Source organism: Mustela nigripes, chromosome 13 (genome assembly GCF_022355385.1).
Source record: "Mustela nigripes isolate SB6536 chromosome 13, MUSNIG.SB6536, whole genome shotgun sequence".
NCBI classification, from domain to species: Eukaryota; Metazoa; Chordata; class Mammalia; order Carnivora; family Mustelidae; genus Mustela; species Mustela nigripes.
Genome location: NC_081569.1, coordinates 16,412,382 through 16,437,101, shown reverse-complemented (window position 1 = coordinate 16,437,101; position 24,720 = coordinate 16,412,382). Strand labels below are relative to the sequence as shown.

At 41.3% G+C, this 24,720-nt stretch overlaps 1 protein-coding gene across 3 annotated transcripts in view; it reads left to right on the top strand.

The window, feature by feature from the left end:
- The window catches only part of LOC131999085 (protein FAM169B-like), an 87,228-nt gene that overhangs the window by 51,522 nt on the left and 10,986 nt on the right, over window positions 1-24,720 (top strand). For all 3 annotated transcript variants that reach the window (XM_059371650.1, XM_059371652.1, XM_059371651.1), the window contains exons 5-6: window positions 2,147-2,324; window positions 22,959-23,141. In XM_059371650.1, coding sequence (XP_059227633.1) covers window positions 2,147-2,324; window positions 22,959-23,141 — 361 coding nt within the window. The remainder of the gene's footprint in view (window positions 1-2,146; window positions 2,325-22,958; window positions 23,142-24,720) is intronic.

The window sequence follows — 24,720 nt, the reverse complement described above, 5'->3', positions numbered from 1 at the left end:
AGAAAGTTGGGCATTGCTAAAGATCTCCCAGCAAAGCTAGGCTGAGAAGTCATGGTCACAAATGATGATGATAATGATAAAAATGTGAGGAATAAGTATTCAATATAAAACAAAGTGTAGATATTTATATTAATGTTCCCTTTTCCAAAGTCTTAGTTGTAATGGATGAAGATGCTGGTGGCAACCAGGGGTTGGGACCAGCCTGGGACCTGGAAGGCCCTGGTCTGTTGTTTTGAGCCTGATGCCTCGGACAGAGCCCTTGTCTAGGGGTCCTAAGTCCTCTTTGGAATGAGACAGGGAAATCAATAAATGTGATCACTTACCCTCCTTGGATTTTTGTTTCCTTACCTATAAATCAGGACCTCCCCAGCGGGTGGGAGACTTGAATGCTAGCTTCTGGGTGGGGGTCACAGCCCATTCAATGGCATTGCTGATCCCATGGTGCTGCATAGGATGGGGGACAAACACCCCCACACGTAGGCTGTCACATAGTCTTGTCAGAGTAAAATATTGTCCGGTCACACATGTCTTGACAGAGGAAAATCTAATAAAACGATGCTGTCCCTTGATCAATAGCTGATTGGGTTCATGTCAAGAATCACATTTAGTGCTGGCTTGTGGTTGTCCAGAGGAGTGCATGTAGGACTCTGTGACCTTATCCAAGCTGAGCCACATATAGTGGGATTGATTAGTTATGTCTGCTGTGGGTGCAGAAGCTGGAGACCTCTGTTTTTGCTATGTATTTGCCACCCGGGTGCTCTCCAAATGCAGAAAAAAAAATTTTTTTTAAAGATTTTATTTATTTGTTTGACAACACAAACAAAAGTAGAGATCACAAGTAGGCAGAGAGGCAGGCAGAGAGAGAGGAAGGGAAGCAGGCTCCCTGCTGAGCAGAGAGCCCAATGCAGGGGTTTGATCCCAGGACCCTGGGACCATGACCTGAGCTGAAGGCAGAGGCTTTAACCCACTGAGCCATCCAGGTGCCCCCAAATGCAGAAAATCTTAACAGACAGGACCATGAAGTCATTTTGAATTTTTTTTTTTAAGATTATTTATTTATTTATTTGACAGATAAAGATCACAAGCAGGCAGAGAGGCAGGCAGAGAGAGACTGAAGAGGAAGCCGACTCCCTGCTGAGCAGAGAGCCCAATGTGGGGCTCAATCCCAGGACCCTGGGATCATGACTGGAGCCGAAGGCAGAAGCTTTAACCCACTGAGCCACCCAGGCGCTCCTCATTTAGACTTGTTAATGCTAAAACTCTGTGTGGGCCTGGCCTTGACCACATACTTTCTTCATCTGCCATGACATTGTGGTGGGCAAGAAGTGGTTTCATTTGATGGCCTTGATTCTTGGTAGTTCTCTGGGATTGGGACTGTAGCATGTGCTCCAAATCTAACATGTGATAAGCCATTGAAAAATCACGTTTCTGATGTAGCCATTGATCCCCTTAGTTCTTCTTCTTTTTTTTTTTTTTTTTAAATTCCCCCCAATTCCTTGCCCACCTTCTGAAGGCCAGAATTCTGGGGCTGTTATTAAAAATGGTGTGGGCGCCTGGGTGGTTCAGTGGGTTAAGCCTCTGCCTTCGGCTCAGGTCAAGATCCCAGGGTCCTGGGATGGAGCCCCTCATGGGGGTTTCTGGTCAGCAGGGAGCCTGTTTCCCCTTCTCTCTGCCTGCCTCTCTGCCTACTTGTGATCTCTGTCTCTCAAATAAATAAATAAAATCTTAAAAAAAAAGGTGGATTGGGTTTATTTCTAGACACATCCAGGGATCTGCTGAAATGTCTTGCCTGACCCCCCTGGAGGTTACTTCCTGTTTTGTTGACCTGCAGTGGACTTTTTTTTGTCTACTTATGTCCATTACACATAGGTAGCCTTGGGGAACAGGGAGGCCCCTCTGGGCCTGCCCCTCCCTCCTGGAGGCTGATGGGTGTGAAAGGTCAGGGTTGTGAAAACCTTGGTGAGAAACTGTGAGTCACATTTTGGCTCTTGAGCACGGGGGGAATCATGTGATGGCGGCGCACACACCTGGCCCCGATGTGTGGGTTGATTCCAAGTGCAAAATTTATCGTGTGTGATTTTCCTCTCTCACTTGCTTGTTCTTCCTTTGTTTCTTCTTCTTCTTCTTCTTTTTTTCCCCTTCAAAGGTTCAGTCATTTGGGGAAAGGATTGTGCTTTTCATTCTAAATGTCGTTATTTTTGGAAGACTGGAGAGAAATTTGGATGACCGAGACATGTTTTTTTTACCTCACTCTGTGAAGGAGCAAGCAAAGATTCTGTGGCGGGATGGGTCCGCTGTTGGATTTTACACGACCAAAAGGAAAGGTAAGGGACACTCGGCCCTGGGGAGGGGGCAGAGGATGGGGTGGGGAGGCCCCCTAGATGTCTGCCTGCGTCGGAGGACTCCCTCAGCACATGTGTTCCTTGGAGAGAGTCTTCTGGCTCAGAAAGTGTCACTAATTCAGCCGTCCTGTAAATAAACCCAAGTAAACCCAAGGTATGGATTTCATTTTCTCATTTCTCATTGTACTGGCAAATAGGGTGAAAAACGTGTTCTTTTGATTCCCAGGCAGTGCCATGTCCCTCATAAATGCTTATTGCTGCTAATGGTGTAAAATGACTCTGCAAAGCACGACACTCTTCATTTCTTTTCTTTAAGGCTACCCATTAGCTGTCAGGAAAAATACCATTGCTAATAGCTGACATGTGGCGCAAAAGCACACGGGATGCCAAGATTTATAGACATTACCTCAGAGGAGGGGGAGGTTGGCCATGATAACAAGGTCGGGGTGAAACACTGGGACTTATTTTTAGGGGCTCTGATGAGAAGTGAGTGTGATCCTAGGACCATTTTGCCTCGGGGATTGGTCTGTTTCTTTATTTTTTTTATTTTATTTTTTTTTAAGGATTTTTTTTTTTTAAGATTTTATTTATTTATCAGAGAGAGAGTGGGAGAGAGCAAGCACAGGCAGACAGAATGGCAGGCAGAGGCAGAGGGAGAAGCAGGCTCCCCGCTGAGCAAGGAGCCCGATGTGGGACTCGATCCCAGGACGCTGGGATCATGACCTGAGCCGAAGGCAGCTGCTTAACCAACTGAGCCACCCAGGCGTCCCTGGTCTGTTTCTTTAAAGTCGTTTTATTTAATACTTTATTGAATTTTTTAAAGGCTGTCAACATCTCTACTCTACAGGACCCAGCCCTGTCCTTCAGTTCTTACGAAGTCCTAAATTTTAGCAAGAATAGTCTCCCTGAGAACCACCATTGACATGCTGTTCTCCTGGGTTACGTGTTTTTCTCGGGGCTCAGAAGGCTGACTGTGCTGTTGAACGTTGTTCATACTATGTGTTTGTTCCACCTGTCCAGGATGGAACAAATCCACTTCTCTCCCTCCCCACTCCTGGTCAAACCCCCCGCCCCCTGCCGCGTGAGATGACCAGTTTCCCATGCAAGTAGTTCCATTAGTTAACTACTTGTCAAGGTCAGTCCTGACACTCAAGTAGAGAGGTTGGTTGTGGCCTCCTCCTTTTTCCCTAGGCTGACCCAGAACTCAAAGTGGAAGGAGGACCTTAAAAGATTGTCAAGCTAAGGTAGACCAGACTAGGTGCTTGATTTCTGTTTCTTCTTCATTTTTGATGAATTCCACGAACGTGGTGGAAAGTTCTCTGAAGCTGCTTATTGGGTCACGTCATTTCATCCATGAACTGATTTTTTTTTTGTTTTTAAGTGGCAATTGACTTTTAGTTACTCAACAGTTTATTTCATTTAAAAAGTACCAAACCAGTATAAAATTAATGAAAATATATGCTTCAGGTATATGTTGCCAATGAAAACATTTTTTTTTTTTTTACTGCCTTTTGCTGGATTAGCTTATTTTTGGAGAGACAGAATAAAAATATTTCTGTTAGAATAATTGCATACATATTGCTACCAGGAAAGTATGAGAGTTGTAGCCACTCTACATCCTTGCCAGTACTTGATATTGTGCGTCTTTTTAATTTTACCTCTTCTACAAGGGGGGAAGTAGGATTTAATTTTGGTTTTAATTTGCATTTTTCTAATTGCAAATGATATTGATTATGTTTTCACGTGCTTTGTTGATGGTCACTTATCTTCTTAACACTTAAGTGTTAAGTTAATACTTAAGTGTCCGTTAAATATTTTGACCCATATTTTATTGGGTTTTTGCTTATTGCAGTTTCTTCATATTGTTATAGGTGTCAGTTCTTATTTTTTTTTTTTTAAAGATTTTATTTATTTATTTGACAGAGATCACAAGTAGGCAGAGAGGCAGGCAGAGGCAGAGAGAGGGGGAAAAAGCAGCCTCCCTGCTGAGCAGAGAGCTCTATGCGATGCAGGGCTTCATCCCAAGACCCTGGGATCATGACCTGAGCCAAAGGCAGTGGCTTTAACCCACTGAGCCACCCAGGTGCCCCTAGGTGTCAGTTCTTTATCAGATATAAATTTGGAAAACATTTTCATTTTGGCACGACAGTATTTCTCAGAGAGCAAACGTTTGAAATTTTGATGGAATCTATTTGATCAGTTTAACCAATTTTCATTATTATTTTGTTCAGAATATTTTCTAAATTTACTTTATGATTTTTATGAGTGTTTTAAAGTGAGTTTTAAATTTCCAGGTATTCTAAATGTTTTACTTATTGATTTACCTTTGATTTCTTTTTTTTTTTTTTAAAGATTGTATTTATTTATTTGACAGAGAGAGATTACAAGTAGGCAGAGAGGCAGGCAGAGAGAGGGGGAAGCAGGCTCCCTGCTGAGCAGAGAGCCTGATGTGGGCCTTGATCCCAGGACCCCAGAATCATGACCTGAGCTGAAGGCAGAGGCTCAACCCAGTGAGCCACCCAGGTGCCCCTTATTTTTGATTTCTAACTTAATTCCTTTGCAGTAAATGTAGTCTATTTTACTATTTTAAATATTAATATTTAAATTTTTAAATATTCTAAACATTACTTTTATTAATATAAGGTTAATTTACATGCATTTATAATATAAAAATTATTTCATATATAAATAGATATTATAGTTTAGAATATAAATTTATATTTATATAAATATAATTAATATAAATATAAATTTAACAATTTAAAAATATTTTGAATTTTTTTTATATTTTAAGAATTATTGAGAATTGTTGATGGCCCATTATATGGTCTGTATTGGTAGACATTCCCTGTAGACTTGAAGGAATGTGTATATTCTGCAGGTATTGGGTTTAGTGTTCTGGAAATATCATTTGGCATAAGGTAATTAATAATGTTGTTTAGATTTTCTACATTCTTACTGATTATTTTTGCCTAGTTCTAACAATTTTAGTTTTGTTAGTTTTTACTTTATGTGTTTTGAAGCTTTGTTATCAGTCACATCTATATTTATGATTGTTATACTTACCTGATATATTGGTCATTTTATCATTATGAAGTCCCCAGTTGTCTTCAGTAATATTTCTTATTATGAGGTCTGTTTTGTTTGATATTAATATATATAGACCCATCATTTTTCTTATGCTTATGATTTGTATGGAATATATTTTTGTACTGTAGCTTGTTGCCTTTTACTTTTAGTCTGTTCATGTCTATTATTTGAAGCATATATTGTGTTGACAGCATATAGCTGGTATGGGATCCTATTTATTTATTTACTTTTAGATTTTATTTATTTATTTGTCAGAGAGAGAGAGAGAGAAAGAGTGTGCACACAAGCAGGGGGAGTGGCAGGGAGTGAGAGAATCAGGCTCCCCACTGAACAAGGAGACCGATGCAGGACTCAATCCCAGGAAACTGGGACCTGAGCAGAAGACAGACATTTAACTGACTGAACCACACAAGCATCCCTGGGTCTTGGATTTTAAACCTAATCTTAAAAATGTCTGTCTTTTGAATTGAGTGTTAGTCCACTTACATTTAGTTATTGATATGAGTACACTGAGGTCTTCTCATTTGCAATTTGGTTTGTGTCTTCTGTTTTTCTTTGGTTCCTCGGTCCCTCCTTTATAACTTCCTTTATTTTAATCAGATATTTTTTAGTATTTCATTTAAATTTCTCTATTGGCTTTCTAGTTCTATATTTTGCATTTTTAGTTTTTACTCTGGGGATCACGTATGCATCTTAAACTTTTCCAGATTTACTTACAGTTAATATTGAATTACCTCAGGTGAAATATAGAAATCTTTTAATAGTGTATTTTTGTTTATCCCTTATTTACATAGTGCTATTGTTATATATTAGATCTGTTCTGTTATACACCTATCTTTATTGATTTATAATTTTTAATTTAGTAGTCATATCTTTTAAAATAAAATAAGCATAGCTAAAATCTTTCTCACAAACTCACCTTTAAAAAAATTTTAATATAGGTCCCACTTGCCATCCAGTGTCATTTTTCCTTTAGGCTAAAATACTTCCTTTAGAATTTGCTGTAGTGTGGCTCTGCTGGCGACAAATATCTCAGGTTTCATTTACTGAAATATATTTTATTTTATAGTCATATTTGAAGGATCGTTTAGCTGGCTATAGGATTGTTACTGATAATTCTCCCACTCCCTTCAGTGCTTTGAATGTGTTCTTCCAGGCTTCTGTCTTTCATAGTTTCTGGTGAGAAGTTAACCAGTTATTTATTGTTATTCCCTCATACATAACACATAGGTTTCTCTGATTGCTTTCAAAGTTTTCCCTTTAACTTTAACTTTTTTTGTGTTTGACTATAGTGTGTCTAGAAATGATTTTAGTTCTGTTTATCTTTCTTGGGCTTTGGTGAGCTTCTTGAATCTTTATGTTTTCTGCCATATTTTGGAAGTTTTGGGCCATTATTTCTTCAGTTTTTTAAAAATGCTGCTTTCAGGGCACCTGAGTGGCTCAGTTGGTTAAGCCACTGTTTCGGCTCAGGTTGTGATCCCGGAGTCCTGGGATTGAGTCTTGCATTGGGTTCCGAGCTCTGTGGGGAGTCTGCTTTTCCTTCTGACCTTCTTCCCTCTCATATTCTCTCTCTCTCTCTCTCAAATAAATAAATAAAATCTTAAAAAAAAATGATGCCTTCATTGTTGTTTATCTGGGATTCCAGTTGTGTGTGTGCTGAGGTGCTTCATAATGTCTTAAGTTTTGTCTCAGAGGTTTTATTCATTTTTCTTCAAACGTTTTTCTCTCTTTGTTGGGTAATTTCTACTGGCACCTATTCAAGTTCATCTACCATCTCCAATCTGTTGTTGAGCTCATTGAAAATTTTTAGTTATTGTATTTTTTAGCTCTAGGATTTATATTATTTCTTGTAGTTGCTATTTCTTTGTTGAGATTTTCCTTATATTTCCCTTTAATTTTTTGAATTATTTTATTTTAATATTTCAAATATATTTGTAAAGTTGTTTTGAGGCCTTTGCGAAGTCCAACATCTGGGTCTGTTTAGAATCAGTTATATTGACAACTTCCCCCACCCCCCGCCGAGTATGGGTCACACATTCCTGGCTTTGTGTGTGTGTGTGTGTTTGAATAATTTTTCATCAAAAATTAGATATTGCAGATGTAGTGTAACAGTTCAATTTTTTTTTTTTTTTTTTGGTGTGTGTTTTCTGAGGATTTTTAGATTTTTGATCTAGTAGCTGTTCAACCTGCCTAGCTTCAAAGGGTAGACTTTGTCTCCTTTGTGATCTATAGCGGCTGACATCTGTTTGTGTGACTTCCCATGGCTGTTTCTTTAGCCTGGCCCTGAAGAGGTCTTCAGTGTGCCTGCAGATTTGGTGGCCAAAGATTTTCATATGGATTTGATTTACTTTTCCTGAGAGATTTTTTGTGTGTGTGGCTTTGTGTTTTTGTTTTGCTTTTCATTTGTTGTTGTTGTTGTTGGCTTGTTTTGTTTTGTTGTTATTTGTTTTTGGTTCCTGCTGTTTTGGGGTTCTGTACTTTCACTGTTTAAGCCCATTTGGCTTCAGCTCTCTGCCACTTGAACTGTCTCAGTTGAGGAAGGTCTATTTTTGAGAAAAGCATCAAACTGTCACATCTGATCCTGTGTGGTGCCATTTTTCAAACGGTCTCTCTGGTCTTTGACTTTTTTCTTGTTGGGTTCCATGGGGTCTCCTTCACTCATGTATTGGCTAGCTGTGGCAGTTGCTGTGAATTTGAGTTTGGTTCATTCTGTAGATCTCATGCTGCTTTACATTTCCAGCTGCTTTCCTAATTGTAAATCTGATCTGTGACACATTTAATGGGTCATGTTTCAGTTTTTCCCATGAGGTGTTTTCTGTAGCTTTGGGGGTTGAATTATACCTACAGCCAGTAAGCTGCAAACTCATAGGTTTTACCTAGTCCAGTTGCAACTTTATTTTCTTTCTCTCTCTCTCTCTTTCTTTCTTTCCTCCCTTCCTCCTCCTTTCTCCCTCCCTTCCCCCCTCCCTCCCTTCCTCCCTTCCTTCCTCGTAGGCTCCCTGCCCAGTGTGGAGACCACTGCCAGGCTTCAACTCATGATGAGATCAAGACCTGGGCTGACATCAAGAGTTGGATGCTTAACCACTGAGGCCACTGAGGCACCATTTCCAGTTGCAAATTTCTGAAATTAAATTTTCCTCTATCCCGTGGTAACTTTAAATGATTTCTCACCTTTATTCATTTATTAAGTAGTTATTATACGTGAGGTTTGCACAGTATGGTTTGCATAATGAAAGTACAGAACCCTTGAACAGCAGGAACCAAAACCAAACATTTCCTTCCACCACCATTTTCTGATAGGGATCCTGTTAAGTGTGGATCAGAGAATTTTATTCCTTTCCTTCTCATCTTTTTCTATAATCAGAGAAAGATATTTATCTTGATGAAGTAGGAAATGGTTGATATAGCAGGGCACATAGGTGGCTCAGTTGTTAGATGTCTGTCTTCAGCTTGGGTCATGATCCCAGGATCTTGGGGTTGAGTCCCACATGGGGCTCCCCGTTCAGTGGGAGGCTTGTTTCTCCCTCTCCATCTGCCTGCAGCTTCCCCTGCTTATGCTCTCTCTCTGTGTCAAATAAATAAATGAAATCTAAAAATAAAAAAAGGAAATGGTTGATAGAGCAGCATATAAGTAGAGTAAACAAAACATAATTTAGTTAGTGGATAAATATATTTTATTATGTTTTATTATTTGCACACACAATTTACAAAAAAAATCACTGGTGGATACATATAATTTAATGGCCTACAAGAGGAGTTTGTAGTTCACAAGTTCAGAACAGTTAATGTTTCTATAGTCTCCGCTCTGTCCTCAGTGTTTGTCATGACATTATGTAGTGTTTTTGTGTTGATGCTGAGGATACTGGTGTAGCACATGGCATGCTTCTCAACTTTGCAGTATTACGATTTTTCTTCATGAGATTAGGTCCTTTGGATTTAGAATATCTTAATTTAGCTTAAGCTGGGCTGCAGTGTATAATTTCATTCTGAGAGGAAAAGAAAATGTGCAGATTAATTGCATAAATTAGATCACAGGGGTCAGGGGTCACCTATTTAAGAGTATACATTGGTTCTAAACACTTCCTTGGCACATACTTTTAAGTATTTTAAAAATTTATTAGACAGTAAAATTGACTTTTTTTTCTTTACAGTTCTGTGGATTTTGCCCTATGTATAGATCATGTAACTACAGCCATAATTAAAATAAGGAATAAAATCCACCACCCCCAAAACCTCCTTCATCTTATCCCTTGTCATTCCTTGCCCCCTAACTGCCACCTGAAAGCTCTGGAAACCACTGATTTGTTCTCTATCACTATCGTTTTGTCTTTTCTAAAGTGTCGTGTGATGGAATCATATAGTTTGTAACCCTTTGAGACGGACTCTTTTCTTTCTTTCTTTCTTTCTTTTTTTTTTTTTAAGATTTTATATATTTATGTTATATATATTGAGAGAGCATGAGCAGAGGGTAGGGGCAGAGGGACAGGGAAAGACTCTCAAGCGATTCCAGGCTGAGTGTGGAGCCTGACTCGGGGCTCGATCCTGATCCCAGGACTCCAAGATCATGACGTGCACTGAAATTGAGACTCAGCCTCTCAAACAACTGAACCACCCAGGCGCCCCCAATAGACTGACTCTTTTCACTCAGTATAATGCCTTTATTCATCCAAGTCAATGTGTAGATCAGTAGTTTGTGCCTCTTTATTGCTGACGCGCACATTCAGTTTACAAGTGGGTGCTTTTGTATGGACTGAATGAGATCTTTTCAGGTAGCGCTCTCTTTGGGGACATATTCTTAATGGGCTGGTTTGAATTTCTGCCTTCATTTGACTGCTCAGTAATATTGACACTTCAGCCAGTTCACTATTTTATGTTGAAATTCTCCCTAAATAATCAAAACTAATGAGGTTTTACTTGACCTTTTGTTCTCAGAGCACTAGTCCACTGACTGTTAGCTTTCAAGGGAAGAAAATACTGGACTGGTAAATGGCAAGTTTGGCCAATTTGAGGCAGAGCTAAGATGTGTGTTGCTTTTGTATAAAAATCTAAAAAGAACAGCTTTCTGTTTCAGCTGGCTGAAAGCTCCAACACTAATGCAAATCATAAAAACAGGAGTGGCACTGAAATGTATTAAATTAGGTGACTTGCCATCCAGACAAGCACGTGACCTTCGGGACAGCAGTGATGTTTTGAAGTGGCCTTGGCTGCCCTGCTTTTTGAAGTGGGGGGGGGGGGGGGGGGGGGTTTTCTGCTCTCCCTCCCCCAGAAGTCCAATGCCTCAGGTCCCTCCTGCTGAGTTGTCTCATCAAGAAGGCCCCCCTCAGGCCATCTTCTGGACTTCAGCAGAAACATCAGTAGCAAAGGTGGTGTGAATGGGGAGTGCAGTGTTGGTTCAGGTACCTACTGTGCTGTCTGTTGAGAAAGGGGTTGCTGTTGACGAGGAATGGAGGTTCCTGTGGAGATACGGCATTGGAAGGTACAGGGGGAAATGCATGGGATGCAGCCAGGCTTCTTCTGTTGGGATGTGTACCAGCAGCTGCTGCGATCTCAGCCTTGCAAAGCTGCTAACGTTACCCACTTGTATCTCCTGCCTCCTTGTAACCTTGGCTTTCATTTGCCATCATGCCCCCTGGCCTCTCCTTGTACCTGCCTTAAAGAGCCAAGGTCATTTGTGATCCCTTTTTCACATCATTTAAATTCTCTTGAAAGAATCAGATTGGTCCAGTTGGCTCGTGGATTGGTTTTCTTGTGCATCATGGGTTCACTTTGATCTCCACTGACTGTGGATTGGCGGGGGCTGGCTTTTGTGGTCCAGGTATGGCCACCTAGCCTTCGTTCTTGGCTGTGGTAGGGCCAATTTTAAAGGACTGTGGGCTGGATAGACAGCCCATAATAATCCACGGAAGAATCCTATTCATAAAGTAGTCTCAGTCTGGCCTGGAATAGTTGTGGTCACCACCACCAGGCAGCCCTTCCTTGCTTGCACAGTGGCTGGTGTGTAATGGATGGAGTGCTCAGCAGGCAGTTTGTGCTGCTCACATATTATGGGCTACAGGAATTCTCAGGCTCCATCCAAGACCCGCTGCCTCCGAAACCCTGGCAGTGGATTGGGCCCCTGTGATCTGTCTTAACAAGCCCTCCATGTGACTCCCAAGAACTCGGAAGTTGGAGACCCACTCACCCAAGGCATGCATTCTCAGTGGGGTGGCGTTGCCCCTGACAGTCAAACCTTTGGGGAGCAAAAGAATCATGGATAAAACAATGGTCTCTGGCCTCCAAGCCTCAGCCCTATCCAACAAAGTCTTATTCATTCCTTAGTATCTAGTCAGCGGGCATGCACAATTAGGAAAAAAATGGCTCCTTAGGTTGGTGATAATGAGAAAACATTTGGGCAACACCACTTGAGTGTATACTTAGAAGAGGAACTGCTAGGAGTCCCTGCTGGCTCAGTCTGTGAAGCGTCTGCCTTCTGCTCAAGTCATGATCCCAGAGTCCTGGGATCTAGTCCCACATTGGGCTCTCTGTTCAGCAGGGAGCCTGCTTCTCCCTCTGCCCTTCCTCCTGTTCTTGTTTTTTCTCTCTCTCTCTCAAACAAATAAATAAAATCTTAAAAAAAAATAAGGAGGAACTGGTAGTTTTTTTTGGCTTTTATAATCTTCCTTTGTTCTATGCCACATGGACTGGATTTCATGCAGGGTCCTCTAGTACAGAGTTCTCTAGCACAGAGTTGAACTGGGACAGTTCTTTCTCTTGTAATCTGAAAAGAAGGTGACTTACTGATACAGATTTTCATCTAACAATCCGAGATAAAGCCAACTTGGCCAAAGTTATTTCTTTAAGCACATAAACTTTCTTCCCCCAATATTTAAGAGAGAATTTCATGGCATCTTAGTAAATAAATAAATTCCTCTTATAATAGTAAAATACATACAAAGAAATGTTAGAAGAAAAAAATGATATAGTTAATTCTTATCTCTAAATGTATCTTGTTTTGGGGCACCTGGGTAGCTCAATCATTAAGTGTCTGCCTTCAGCTCGGGTCATGATCCTGGGCTCCTGGGATCGAGCCCCACATCGGGCTCCCTGTTGGTAAGGAACCCTGCTTCTCCCTCTCCCACTCCCCCTGCTTGTGTTCCTGCTCTCACTGTCTCTCTCTCTGTCAAATAAATAAATAAAATCTTAGGAAAAAATGAAAAATAAATGTATCTTGTTTAGGAGTGGTTGACATTAATGCATTGTTTTCAGTTGTTCTTGAGAAAAGACGATTATTACAAATAGGTGTTATAAACACTTAGTCCTACCTGTAAAAGTGATGTTTTTTTCTGGAGCAGGCATTAACTGCCTGCTTTAACTATGGCCTGTTGGCCCAGTTCCGCTCATTGCCTCTTTTTGTAAATAGAAATTGATTGGAACATAGCCATGCCCGTTCATAATGTCCACAGCTGATTTTGCACAACTGCAGAGATGAACGGTTTCCCCTAAAGCCTAAAAGTATTTTCTGTTTGGAATTTACAGAAAAAGTTTGCCAGTGCCTAGTCCAGCAAATACAACTTAAATATCTCATACTTAAAAAAAAAAAAAAAAAGATTTTATGCGGATAGGTGCTAGCAACGCTCCTTGGTGGGAAGAATTCAGAAACATTCAGGTCATTAGTAGAATTGTCAGTACATCCTCAACTGCCCCAGGTTCCAAGGCAGTCTGGCTCTGACCTTGTGCAGTGGGTACCCAGGAAGTCTGGCTCTGACCCCGGTTCTGAGGGATGTTTGGCTCTGACCTTGTACAGTGGGTTCACCACCCACATCTAATATGATTGTAACAAAAGGATAGTGCTAATGGCTAGCAAAAGTTAACGCTTTTAGATATTTCTATGTCCATGGGTTAAGAGTATCCCATGCTGAACTGAATCTCTTGGACTAGCAACTGTGGCCTGAATTTGGATTTTTAGAGCAGTTATGCTTAAAGTGCTTCGCAGGGCCAAGTTTCTACAGCAGCCACGGACAGCAAACTGTCTTTGGGATCAGCTGGACAAACCTGGACAGGTGCTTCCCAGCCCACACAAATGCTACTTTGCAAAAGGAAACGCACGGAGAGCCAGGCTGCATTTGGCCAGGCGCTTGGCTGTTTTGTGCCTTGGGGCCTCCCACCAAAAACTTCCCTGGTGCCCAGGTCTTAGTTTTCAAAGGCAGCCGGCGGGGGGAACACACTGTGACCACCGTCTCGCCCCTGCCTGTTTTATCTTCCTCCCAGCAAATCTCTCTCTTTGAAGCAGATTCCATTTCTTCCCTTACTTTCTGGCTGCCTGTTGCTATCATTTCCCCCATGGTGCACCATCTGTGAATGCTGTCTTAGGTATTCCAAGAATTCACTCAATGTCTTCGTGAAGTAACCCTCCTTGTCTTTTTCTGTGTTTTGTTGGGGTGCCTATTTTTAATGGACAGCCTGTTGGTACCATGTTGTCTGCCTACTCTTTGGTAAGTTTTGTTTCCTTTTTTCAGAAGTTCCTTCTTCAGGTCTTCCCAGGCTGTTGAAGGCAAAGCCTTCATTATGTGTAGTCTTAGCTCATGCCCCTTACTGATTCTGCATCTTCCCCAGAACAGCCAGAGTGGTGGGCAGAGAACCAGCCCCTTACCGTGATTGAAGTTAACTTTGTACACCCTGTTGAATGCAGTTTGTTAATATGGGTGTAAGTTTTTTGTCTTATGCTTATGAATTATTGTTATTTACCTATCTTTCTGATCCTTGGCTATTTCTTTTCTTCTTCTTGTTTTTTTAAAGGTTTTATTTATTTGACAGACAGATCACAAGTAGGCAGAGGCAGGCAGAGAGAGAGGGAAGCAGGCTCCCCACTGAGCAGAGAGCCAGACTCGGGGCTCAATCCCAGGACCCTGGGATCATGACCTGAGCTGAAGGCAGAAGCCTTAACCCACTGAGCCACCCAGGCACCCCTCCTTGGCTATTTCTTTTTCTTTTTCCTTAAAAGGTGAGATTCAGAGACTAAGTTGGAGAATATTCTCCCTTTTTCTGTTCTCTGGAAGGCTTTACTTGGAAGGTTGGTAGAACTTATACCCACCTGACCTGATGTGTTCAGTGTGGGAGAGGTTTAAACTACTGAGTTCATGTTTTGATGCTCATAGGACAGGTTGGTCACTCTTTTTTTATAAGTCAGTTTTGGTGGTTTGTATTGTCTTAGGAATTTGTCCTTTTCATCTGTTTTTCCAGTTTATTGGTATAGAGATATTTATTATATTCTTTTACCTTTGAAATTTCTGCCATGTCTATACTGATATCTTTAATTCTCAATGTGCTTTATGTATGGTGTATTCAATCTTCCTGTAATAACTCTTGAAATTAAAAAAAAATCCTTTATGTTGTATTTTTGTTTTCTATTTTATTAAGTTCTTTTTTTTAAAAAAAGATTTTATTTATTTATTTGACAGAGATCACAAGTAGGCAGAGAGGCAGACAGAGAGAGAGGAGGAAGCAGGCTCCCTGCCAAGCAGAGAGCCCAATGCAGAGCTTGATTCCAGGACCCTGAGACCATGACCTGAGCCCAAGGCAGAGGCTTTAACCCACTGAGCCACCCAGGTGCCCCTATTTTATTAATTTCTATAGTCCTTGTCTCCTTCCCTTTATTTTCTTCGGGTCTCTTTTCTGTTCTTTATCAGTCTTTTAAATTCTGATGCTTGGTTTGTTAATTTTCAGTTTTACTTGTTTATTTCCCACCAGCATTTATGGTAAAAATGATCTCATCCTGCTGCTCATTTAGCCAGTTCTGACTGGTTTGTGCTTTACCACTTTTGTTTGTTTTATCCCCACCATTTACTATGAATTGTGATCTCTATGGATCTGTTCCCATGAACTTTCTTTCCATGATCCATTGTCCTCAGGTAAAAGACCTTTCTGGATATTTAAATTTGCCTGAGAGACAGCATCTTTGTTGTGATTTTGAACAGTGCCCATCTGGAATATGCTTTAATCTTCTAAGTGTTGTTAGGTAAAGACGACCTATGTAATCACTGAAGGTAATTTTGGACATGAAGCAGCCAGAAAGAACAAGAAAGGGCACCAGGCGGTGTTGGTTTTGGCTTCGTTCTGCCCCCCGTTACCTTGGTGGCATGGCTGGTCTGAGTTTGGTCTGGGTTCACCAGACTCTCTGTGAGCTGATGAGACCCAGTTGGGCAGATGTTGCTGACAGAAGAGAGCCAAGCCTTTTATTCTCTGTGTGTTTTGTTTTGTTTGTTCTTGACCCTTTCTTGACACTGTCAACTGCCATGTCTGTATAATGGGTAGAATGATTGAGATCATGGCTGTGGTTCTTCCCAACCATTCCGTGCCATGTGATATGAATTCCTTGGACTTGAGGTTCTGATTATGAATGGAGAGTCCATTGGCATGCAGCCAGCTCATTATCTCTGCCCCTGTTCATAATCACATAATATTCTTATTACAGTTAATTAGTATCCTTCTTAAAAAGGCAATTCTTTGGTTTTGGGAATTGATTTTAAAGGGTGTTTGTTTGTTTGTTTGTTTTTGAGAGAGAGAGATGAAGCAGGAGCTGGGGTTGGGGTAGAGGGAGAGGGAGAAGCAGACTCCCCGCTGAGCAGGGGATCAATGGATGCCCCATTGATCAGTGGATCAGTTGCAGGACCCTGGGATCGTGACCTGAGTGGAAGGCAGATGCTTAATCCATTGAGCCACCCAAGTGCCCCGGGAATTGATTTTAGAGGACAGATTTTATTTGACCAACCTGATGGTATGATTAGCCATTAGAAAGGGCTGGTAGAGTGCTTTTGTTTCTTCTGCCTCTTCCCCTTCCCCAGATTTTTATTCTGAAATAATTTTAGATTTACAGAACAGCTGCAAAATAGTTCAGAGTTCCTGTTATACCCTTCACCTCTCTCCCTCCACTGGTAACATAGGACAGGATCACGGTATGAGGATCAAACCTAAGAAATTAACATTGGTTAATTTTTCAGCAATGTCCTTTTTCTCTTATAGGGTTTGATCCAGGATACCACCTTGCACATAGTTCAGATCTTTTTAGTTCCCTTGCCTGATCTGTGACCATTTCTTCATTCTCCTTGTTTTTCATGACCTGGACACTTTTGAAGAGTACTGGTCAGGAGATTTGCGGGCTGTCCCTTGATTTAGGTCTGTCTGATATTTTCTTATGATTAGATTGGGATATGGGTTTGGGAGAAAGGGAAGTAAGTGTCCTGGTCCTCACATGCTTCCATCACACGTGAAAGTATGGGACCCCAGCATTACTATTAGCCACGCTCACCCTGATCACTCATGGGGGTGTCTGGCAGGTTTCTCCACCCTAAAGTTACTGTTTTCCCTCTTTGACTCTTGATTGTATTTTTTTCATATAATTTCAATAAAATAATTTATTTTTATTATTTATTTAAAGATGTTATTTATTTATTTGAGAGAGAGAGAGAGAGAGAGAGAGAACATGGAAATAGACAGGGGCAAAAGGGGAGAGAGAAGGAGAAAGAACATGAAGCAGATCATGAGTGGGGGGCTGGACATGGGGCTCAATCTCATGACTGAAAGATCTCATATGACCTGAGCTGAAACCAAAAGTTGGATGCCTAACCCAGTGAGTCACGCAGGCACCCCAATACAATAATTTTAATACAATTCATTGAATCTTTTAGAGATTTTATTTATTTATTTATTTGACAGACAGAGATCAGAAGTAGGCAGAGAGGCAGGCAGAGAGAGGAGAGAGAAGCAGGCTCCTTGCTGAGCAGAGAGCCCGATTCGGGGCTCAATCCCAGGACCCTGAGTTCATGACTAGAGCTGAAGGCAGAGGCTTAACCCACTGAGCCACCCAGGTGCCCCCACTGAATCTTTTAAAAATCGATTTTGTTGAGGTATAATTTTACACTGCATAAAATTTGCCAAGGGTAAGTGATTTCTGAAAAATTTAGAGTTGTGTAACCATCACCATTACCTAGATTTTGGATATTTCCATCACCCGAAAAAGTTGCCTGTTGGCTATCAATCTGTTTCCACCCCAGCTCTAGGCAACCCTGTTGCTCTCTGTCCCTATCAATTTGCCTTTCTGGGACAGCTCATCTAAGTGGAATGATACAATATGTGGCCTTTTGTGCTTGAATTGTTTTTCTTGATGTTTTTTGAGGTTCATCCAAATTGTAGCAAATATTAGCTTCCTAGGAATAGAATTGGTGGCTCATTGGATAAACACGTGTTTAACTTTAAGAAACTGTCAAATTATTTGACAAAGTAGCTTTACCATTACAAATTCCCATCAGCACTATGTGACGGTTTCAATTTCTCCATATCTTGTCAACACTTATGACTGCTGGTTGCCTTGACTATAGCCATCTTTTAGTAGGTCAAAAGTAGCTTTGCACTATATGGTTTTGATTTTCGTTTTTCTAATGATGTTGAGTATCGTTTCATTGATTAACCATTTGTATGTCTTCTTTTTTTTTTTTTTTAAAGATTTTATTTATTTATTTGACAGACAGAGATCACAGGTAGGCAGAGAGATAGGCAGAGAGAGAGGAGGAAGCAGGCTCCCCACTGAGCAGAGAGCCCGATGTGGGGCTCAATCCCAGGACCCTGAGATCATGACCCAAGCTGAAGGCAGAGGCTTTAACCCACTGAGCCATCCAGGCGCCCCTTATGTTTTCTTTGAAGAAGTTTCTATTTAGATCATCTGTCCATTTTTAATTGGTTGTTTGTTTCCTTTTAATTATATTACAAGAGTTCTTCATATAGTCTGGATATGTCCTTTATCAGAAATGTGATTCATAAACATTTTCTTATAGTCTAACTTTGAAGTACAGAAGTTAACTTTAATGAAGTCAGATTTGTCAATTGATGATGCTTCTGGTATTGAATTTAAGAACTCTCTGACTAACCCAAGGTTGTGAAGATTTTCCTCTATGTTTTCTCCCAAAAGCTCTGTAGTTTTAGCTTGTATTTATGCCTAGATCTATCTTTGAATTAAGTTTTTATATATGATGTGAGGTGAGTGTTCAACTTAATTTTTAAAAACACCTCGTACATTAAAAAAATTATAGGCTTTGTTTTTTAGAGCAGTTTTAGGTTATAGAAAATTTGAGGACAAAGTACAGAGAGTTCCCCAATATCCCCCACCTCCTCCATGCATATACACTTTCCTCTATTATTAATGCATTACAGTAGTGTGACACATTTGTTACTATTTGTAAACCAAAACTGATAGACCTATTAATCAGTTAGTACTGCCATAACAAAATACCACAGACTGGGTGGCTCAAACAACAGAAAGTAATTTTCTCAGAGTTCCTGAGGCTGGAAGTTCAAGATCAAGGTGTTGGCAGGTTTGGTTTCTTCCGAGGTCTCTCTCCTTAACTTGTAGATGGCCGCTTCTCACTGTGTCCTGATACGGTCTTTCTTCTGTGTGTGCACATCTCTCTGTGTGTCCAAATTTCCTTTTCTCATAAAGACACCCATCAGATTGGATGAGAGCTTATTCAAAAGACTTCTCTTTAACTCTATCACCACTTAAAGTGCCTGTCTCCAAATATAGTCACATTCTAAGGTACTGGCAGTTTCAATGTAAGACTTTGGGGAGACACAATTCATTCCAGAAGGATACATTATTATTAACTAAAGCCCATAGCTTACATCAGGGTTTATTATTTGTGTTGTATATTCTATGGGTTTTAACAAATGTATAATGACAGGTAGCTATCCTTGTAGCATCATATGGAATAGCTTCACTGCCCTAAAAATTCCTGGGCCCACCCAGTCATCCCTCCCTCCCCATGACCTCTTGACAACCACTGATCTTTTCACTGCCTTCCTAGTTTTGCCTTTTCCAGAGTGTTCTATCATTGGTGTAACTGTAGACTTTTCAGATTGACTTTTTTCACTAAGTAATATGCCTTAGCATTTCTCTATGTCTTTGTGGCTTGATAGCTTATTTCTTTTTGGAACTAAATATTCTGTTATCTGGGTGTACTGTAGTTTATTCATCCTTTCAGGTATGGAAGGGTATCTTGGTTGCTTCTAGGTTGTAACAATTATGACTACAGGTGCCATGAACATTTGTGTGGACATAAGTTCTCAACTCCTTTTGATAACTATCAAGGAGCACAATTGATGAATCATCTGGTATGAGTATGTTTACTTTTGTAAAAACCACCAAGCTGTCATCTAGAGTTGCTGTACCATTTTGCATTCCCCCAACAAGAAATGAGAGGAATGAGAGTTGCTATACCATTTTGCATTTCCCCCCAACAAGGAATGTTGCTCCACATCCTCACCAGCATTTGGTGTTGACAGTGTTCTGGAATTTGGCCACTGTTTTAGGTGGGCAGTGATATCTTCTTGGTTAAATTGGCATTTTCCTGATGACATATTATGTGGAGCATCTTTTGATATGCTCATCTGTTGTATGTATAGCTTCTTGGATGAGGTTTCTATTAAAATCGTTGGTCCACTTTTTTTTTTTTTTTAAGGATTTTTATTTATTTGACAGAGGGAGAGAGATCACAAGTAGGCAGAGAAGCAGGCAGAGAGAGAGGGGGAAGAAGGCTCGATTCTAGGGCCCTGGGATCATGACCCAAGCCGAAGGCAGAGGCTTACTTAACCCACTGAGCCACCCAGATACCCCCTTTGGTCCACTTTTTAATCAAGTTGTTTGTTTTCTTACCATTGAGTTTTAAAAGTTCTTTGCATATTTCAGATAACAGTCCTTTATCAGACAAATGTGTCTTTTTCAACTGTTTTTTTTTTTTTTTTCCCAGTTCATGCCTTGCCTTTTCATTCTTTTGACATGGTCTTTCACAGAGCAGCAAATTTTAATGTTAATGAAATTCAGCTTGTCATTTTTTTCCCTCCATGGGTCATGCCTTTGGTATTGTATGTAAAAAATTTATCGCTAACCCCAAGGTCATCTAGATATTCTTTCATGCTATTTTCTAGGAGTTTTGTAGTTTTTCATTTTACATTATGCCTGCAACTCATTTTAAGGTAAAGTTTTTGAAGGGTTTAAGGTCTAGATGATGATGATGATTATTTTTCATGTGGATATGTCCAGTATTACTTATGGGGACGGTCCTTTCTCTACTGACTTGACTTTGCTCCTTTGTCAAAGATCATTTGAGTCTATGGGTGCAGGTCTAATTCTGGGCTTTCTGCTCTGTTCCAGCTTCTTCTTCCCTTAAATTTTTTTTAAAAAAATTTTCAATATCTAGTCATCCTACCACCATTTCATGAAAAGACTGTCTTTTCCTCATTTGAAAAGGGCACTGTTTTGGAGTTCAAAGTGCAAGTTTATTTCTGGACTCATTGCCGTTTCGCCGCTGCGCGTGCCGATCCTTGCGCCCGTATCCCACTGACTTGCCTGCCTTGGTTTTATAAGAAACCTTGAACCTGGGTAGTGTAAAACTTCCAGTTGTACTCTTCTGTTTCAGAACTGGGTTGCTTATTATATAAAGGCTTTGCACTTCATATCAATTTTAGTATCCGCTTCTCATTGTCCACAAAAATGCCTGCTGGTGGGGCGCCTGGGTGGCTCAGTGGGTTAAGTGTCTGACTCTTGATTTCAGCTCAGGTCATGATCTCAGGGTGTTGAGATCAAGCCCCATGTTGGGCTCTGTGCTAGGCATGGAGCCTGCTTAAGTTTCTCTCCCCCTGACCTCCACCTGCCCCCATTCTGTCCTCTCTCTCACTCTCTTTTAAAAAAAGAAAATGCCTGCTAGGATTTGGTAGGGCTGGCATTGAAATTACAGACCAGTTTGAGAAGAATTGCCTTCTCAACAGGATTGAGCCATCCAATCCATGAACATGGAATGTCTCCATTTATTTAGATTTTCTTTAATTTCCCTCAACATTGTTTTGTAGTTTTTCAGTATTCACAGCTTGTGTTTCTTTTGTTAACTGTATTCCTAAGTACTGACTCTTTTTAAAGAGAATGAATGGAATTCATGTGAATGGAATTGTATTTTTATACATTGTATATTTATTTATTGTATTTATATGTACTGTATTGTATTGTGTGTATTGTATTTTATTTAATTTTAAACCTTTTTAGCTTTGGAAGACTTTATCATTTGGGGAATGTTGTTGTCATCATCTGTAAAAGTTGGTAGTTACAGAATTCCAGCCCAGGTTTGTACTATCATTGCAAGAACACTGAAGGTGAAATTCAAATACTCTGTTGTTACCATCTTAAGTGAATTAGGTGGTATTGATCGTGAATTAGGTGGTATTGATTGCTGGCCACAGATTATTTATTTATTCATTCATTTTTCCACAAAACCAACCATTTAGTTCCCCATTCTTTTGATTGACAGTTTCCATGGGGGTTTAACCTATTCAGTAGGTGGCTCTGCTATTTGGGGGTGGCTTGATGTCTGCTTAGACCACAGGGGTGCCCAGGTCATGTTTCTCTCATGGTGACAGGCTAGTCCAGGTTTGTTCTTGGGGCAAATGGCAGAGATATGAGAGGGAACAGATACGCATTGGACCCTATGAGGCCAGACCCCATCTCTTGATGGCACGTGCTTCAGAACCACATGTGAAGGGATGTGGATACAGGAAGGGAGATAACTGTGGCCATTTTTGCAGTTAACTACAGCAGCATATGTCTCTGCAACACAGTCTGGCCAATTAGAATTGGAATCAATTTTTTTGTTTGGGAAATTACCCACCTTCTGAATCTTGGCGGGGATGAATGCCTCTTCTTCTGATAGGAACTGAATATGCTACATACTTCTTTTCCTGGACTCCAGTGCGTTTAGGGCACAGGCACCTGTGCAGTTTGGAAGTGAGAGAGATACTGTAGTAGGCTCCATGTAGCACTGATTTTCTGGTTAGGGTGATGACAGAGGTGACTGGTTGTGACTCTAAGTTCCCACTGCAGACACAGCAACCGTGCTGGTAACTGGGGCTGGTTGCAGTGAAGTGAAGTTCAGTTCAGGGTGCAAAAGTGGGAAGGGTGTCAGCTGTTGCTTCTCCTGCTTTGCTATAGCAAGGCCATTGATCTTGTAGGAGAAATACAGCTTAGTCTATTCAGGGTAAAGGTACTTCACCTTAATAGGACGCGAAGACTGCTTGCTAGAGTTACCAAAACAAGTCCATGCCCTAGAGATGTGTTGGGTGGGTCTCCCAGCCCCAATTCCCTGGGTTCATGGAGAACTTTGATGTCATCCAGATGCTCATCATTGGCTTCGAGTGTCTCCGTGACCCGCGTGCGGAGAGGGCAGCATCTGAGGGTCTTGGGCGCATGAATGGTGCATTCATCTGGGTTTGTTTTTCATTTCAGTACAATAGTCTGGTGGCTGTACTCCCAGTGATCAATCACATGTGGGCTGATTGGCCAGCTGGAGCCCTGGTGGTTTGGGAGGAACTGCTGTTTTGTCATAGGTTGTTTAGTTAGTGATGTGGGCCCTTCTTCCAGGTGGTACCAAGGACCTGGCTGTGCAAGCATTCCTTAGGGTCCTGGTGGCTTGGTGCAAGTCTGCGGCCAGTGCATATCAATTCCTTTCCCTACAGGCAGCTTGTGTGGTGATGGCACGGGTGCGTGCTACCTGCTGCCTGTCTTCGACACCGTGTTTGTCAGGAGGATGTACCGTCGCCAAGGCCTGGGCATGGCCATGCTGCAGGACTTCTGTGAGACGTTCCGAGAGGATGAAGCCCTGGGTGTCAGTTGGCCGATTTCTCCTGCTATGTACCAAGGTAAACCCACCTTGTATCAGGAGGAAGTGCTGAAGTAATGGTGATGGATAATGCATGTGCGTTCTAGGTGATTGTGGGAGAGGGAGGTTCCTTGGCACTCTCGGTGTCTGGGTTTTCTCTTCTTCCTTAGAACTCTCCCATTGCTTCTGCACAGATGAGGCTTTAGGCTGCATTACAGGGGGTGAGCCCTTCCCAGCCTGAGAAATAATTGGACTTAGAGATAATAAAAAATAAGTTACATGACCTCAGAGAGAGGCAGAATTCAGAGAAGTTCACCTGTGCTGCTAACTGCTGCTGGCGCTCAGAGAGCCTTTGCTCCTTCACTTGAAGCTTAGAGCCCATGACTTTGTCCTTTCCCCTAGAAGCTGCAAAGGATCCCCAGGAGCTTCAGCTGGGAGGGCAGCTGGAGTGCAAAAAGCGAGCTCTGACAGCATGAGCTCCCAAGGGCCTCTGTAGCTCCTATTGCAGAAGATAGTCCCCTCTTCCATTCCTGACCTACTGAGTCCCTCTATTGGTCAGGGATCTCCAAAGAAACAGAACCGGTAGGATGTAGATATATAGAGAGAAGAGATTTATTATGAGGAATTTACTCTCATGGTGTAGAGACTGAGACTCCCAAGATCTGTGGCTGTTAGCAAACTGGAGACTCAGGAGAGCCAATGGTGTCCTAAGGGTCCAAATGCCCACAGGAGCCAGACCCAAGAAAAGTGAACAACAATATTTTGGTTCAAATCCAGAGGCAATAAAAGATCGATGTCCTTGGGGTGCCTGGGTGGCTCAGTTGGTTAAGCCACTGCTTTTGGCTCGGGTCATGGTCCCAGAGTCCCAGGACCGAGTCCCACATTGGGCTCCCAGCTCCACAGGGAGTCTGCTTCTCCCTCTGAACTTTTCCCCTCTCATGTTCTCTCTTCCTCAAATAAATAAATAAATAAATAAATAAAATCTACATTTAAAAAAATTGATGTCTCAGCTCAACAGACAGGAGGAGTTCCCTCTTACTTGTGGGATGTCAGCCTTTTTGTTCCATACGCAGGCCTTCAACTGATTGGGTGAGGCCCACCCACATGAGGGACAACAATCTGCTTTACACAGTCTACTGATTCCAATGCCGATCTCATCCAAAACACCTTCACAGACACACCCAGAATAATGTAGACTAAATATCTGGGCACCCTTGGCTCAGTCAAGTTGAGACTTAAAATGAACTGTCTCAGTTCCTTTCCACATTCTGGAAGAGAAAGCTTTATATATATTTGTCAGAGGAAATGAAAAAAGCTCTGATGCTACACATCACATTCCAAGTCAGTAAGGGCAGCAGATTCTGATGGGTATTTCCCCAGGGTCCCTTGCACCCCACCCACCCCACATTGGGTTCTGTTTCACTTATTGTCAAAACCACAGGTGATTTTGAGCCCTCAGTATTGAGTTTCCAGTGCCACTATCATATAGGGACAACAAATAAGAGAGAAAAGGCAGGAAAGATAAGGACATTTCCGTTGCTCTGAAGTCCTAAGAAAAGCAGGTGAAACGTATTTCAAGTAGGTTTAGTCATTTCTTTGTATTTCCAAAGTCTTTGTCT